The sequence below is a fragment of the Asparagus officinalis genome, chromosome 1 (assembly GCF_001876935.1).
Source record: "Asparagus officinalis chromosome 1, Aspof.V1, whole genome shotgun sequence".
Classification (NCBI taxonomy): domain Eukaryota; kingdom Viridiplantae; phylum Streptophyta; class Magnoliopsida; order Asparagales; family Asparagaceae; genus Asparagus; species Asparagus officinalis.
Window position 1 is genome coordinate 38722455 of NC_033794.1, and position 2550 is coordinate 38725004.

Consider the following 2550-nt stretch of genomic DNA (forward strand, 5'->3'; position numbering starts at 1 on the left):
GTTCGAACTATTATTTTCTCGGTATTTTCACATTGCCTAGTGATTGATTGGTCTACAAAGGAGAAGGTCTAATCAAGAGTTTTGGTGATGCTTCCGCAGGATACACTTCCGCATAGATTTCTGATTGGTGTGTATCCATCAGTGTCGGGTTGCGGATGGCGTGCGAAAACATCTAAATCACATGATCGTTTACCCTAGTTAATACGATAATATATCCTCTCAGCTCAGTTCAGTAGTAAAGGATTAGGATGGGGAGCAGAAAATCCAAGATCAGTAATTCCTGCTCTAAGCAAGAAACGGTTCTAATGAAATTGATGTAATTTCGTCTATGAATATTTCTCGCTGTTGGCAAAAATCTGCGGTTAAGTTTATAGGACGTTTATAATTTTTTCATTGAATTCAACACAATGTTAACTATAAATAGCACATTTTCTCTGCAAATCATTATTTGTACATCACCTCAGTCTGATATACAGACACTTAGTAGATACTGCTCTATTTCGAAGTGTAGGATTCAATATTCTCAGAATCTGATACAGAGATCGCCATCTCCAGGGATTTCGACGATTCATCTACTTGTTCCCTCGATGGAAAATTTGAGCACGAAGGGGATTCTTCATGACGGTAGTGATTTCAAATCCTTCGGTTAGATCAACCTCTTGTCCTTCCGCTGTTCTCCATTCGAACTTCCTCACCAAATTCGCTACAAAATACTCCAAATGCAACATGGCAAGCCCATAACCAGGACATATCCTCCTCCCTGCACCAAAAGGCATCATCTTGATCTCCCTGCTTCCCGTTATATCCACTACTTCGTCAGAAAAATCACCATTTCCTTTTATAAACCTCTCCGGCTTGAACTCCATTGGATCCTCCCACACTTTCTCATCCCACCCTAGTTGAACAACGTTGGTATGTATCTCTGATCCTTTCGGTATCAAATAATTGTTCAATTTCACATCCCGTGCCGCTCTATGAGGCAGTATGAAATGAGCTGGCGGGTGTCTCCTCAGCCCTTCCACGACCACCGCCTTCAGATACGGCATCTTCTGCAAGTCTTCCTCCTTGATCTCCTCGTTCGCAGGTATCACCCTCTCAATCTCCTCTGCTAGCTTCCTCTGTACCTCCTGATGTTTCACTATCTCGGCCATGATCCACTCCAATCCAGCCGATGTTGTCTCGGTGCCTCCGCTGAGAAACTCGTGACACAGGTTCACTATCTCATCCTCACTGAGCTTCCTCCCCCCCTCTTCAGGGATCTCTAGATCGAGAAGGGAATCAACATAACAATATGGAAGAAACTCTCCTTTGTCCCCCTTGAGCTTCCGTTCTTTCCGCGCCCTTATCAAGGGGTTGAAGATCTCCGCCTGTCTCCTCCTAATCCCTACAATCTGGTTCCACTTCCTGCGGAACAAAACCTTCATAACCCTCGGAAGAACAGCAAAAAGGTTGAACCTGACGAAGAGGAATAGCAGAGAGTACTGGATATCCCTTATCTCTTCGATCTCCTCTTCGTCGAGTTTCTGCCCAAAACACATGGCAACGAGCAAGCAGAACATTGTGAAGCTAAATTTCTTCACGGGTATCACTTCGTTCTCTCTATCCTCTTCCTCTTCCTCTTCCTCTTCCTCTCCTCCTCGAGCGTTGAGTTTGCTGACAAGTAGTTTAAACGCCCAACTGCGTGCTGGGGCGAATTTCTTTACGGAAGAGGGATGGAGCATCTCCGAGGTGAGATTGCGTCGGAGTAAGCGCCATAGAGGGCCATGCGGTGATGTATTTATGTCATGTCCGTTGCACGTTAGGTAAATCATAGGCTCTTTAAGCGGAGGGCGGTCTGCGATGGCCGAGCCAAGCTGAACCAGGGCTTGGTGGGCGATCTCACGGTCCTCGATGAAGATGTTTGGATGAGAGGGAGTTCGAAGGGACATAATAGGGCCATAGGTTTTGTGGAGGTCATGGATGACTTGCTCGAGCTCGAACAGAGATTTCTTTTTAAAGATTATGTTTTTAGCAAAGAAGGCTATGGTTGATGGTCCGGGAGGAAGAGAAGGAGCTTTGGGATTGAGTTTGGATAGGAGGAAGGGGAGAGAGAGGGTGAGGGTCAGAGAGAGGAGGACGAGGATCCAAGATTCCATTATTTCGTCTGCAAGCTTCGCCTGTGACTCTGGTATTTGATAATTGCGAAAAATATGTCAAGGCCCCCAAAAAAGAAAGCTCTAGTGGTCTAACCCCTTGAAGTTTTTGACAGTGTTTTATCCATAAAAAACCCAAGAAATTGTGATCTAGCCCATTTTCACTAGCTCCCAAAAATCAACCCCAAAAAGTTCCGAAAATACCCTTCCCCTTTTCTTCTTCTTCTTCTTCTTCTCTGCGTCTTTCTCCTCCTCCTCTCATCTAACTACTCATTTCTCCTCTTCTTCTCTCCTCCTCCTCTCCCCTAATCCTATCTTTCCCCAAAAACTATACCCCTTAACCCTTCCCCCAAAAACTGACGCTCTCTCTCCCCCCCCTCTCTCTTCTCTCGCTCAGAATCCTATAAGCTCAAGAGAA

The 2550-nt window shown here is 45.4% G+C and overlaps 1 protein-coding gene across 1 annotated transcript; it reads right to left on the reverse strand.

Moving 5' to 3' along the window:
- LOC109823041 (cytochrome P450 89A2-like) lies at positions 411-2290 on the reverse strand. The gene has a single exon (XM_020389366.1). It carries the CDS (start codon positions 2133-2135, stop codon positions 573-575), a length of 1563 nt encoding a protein of 520 aa, XP_020244955.1. The 5' UTR covers positions 2136-2290; the 3' UTR covers positions 411-572.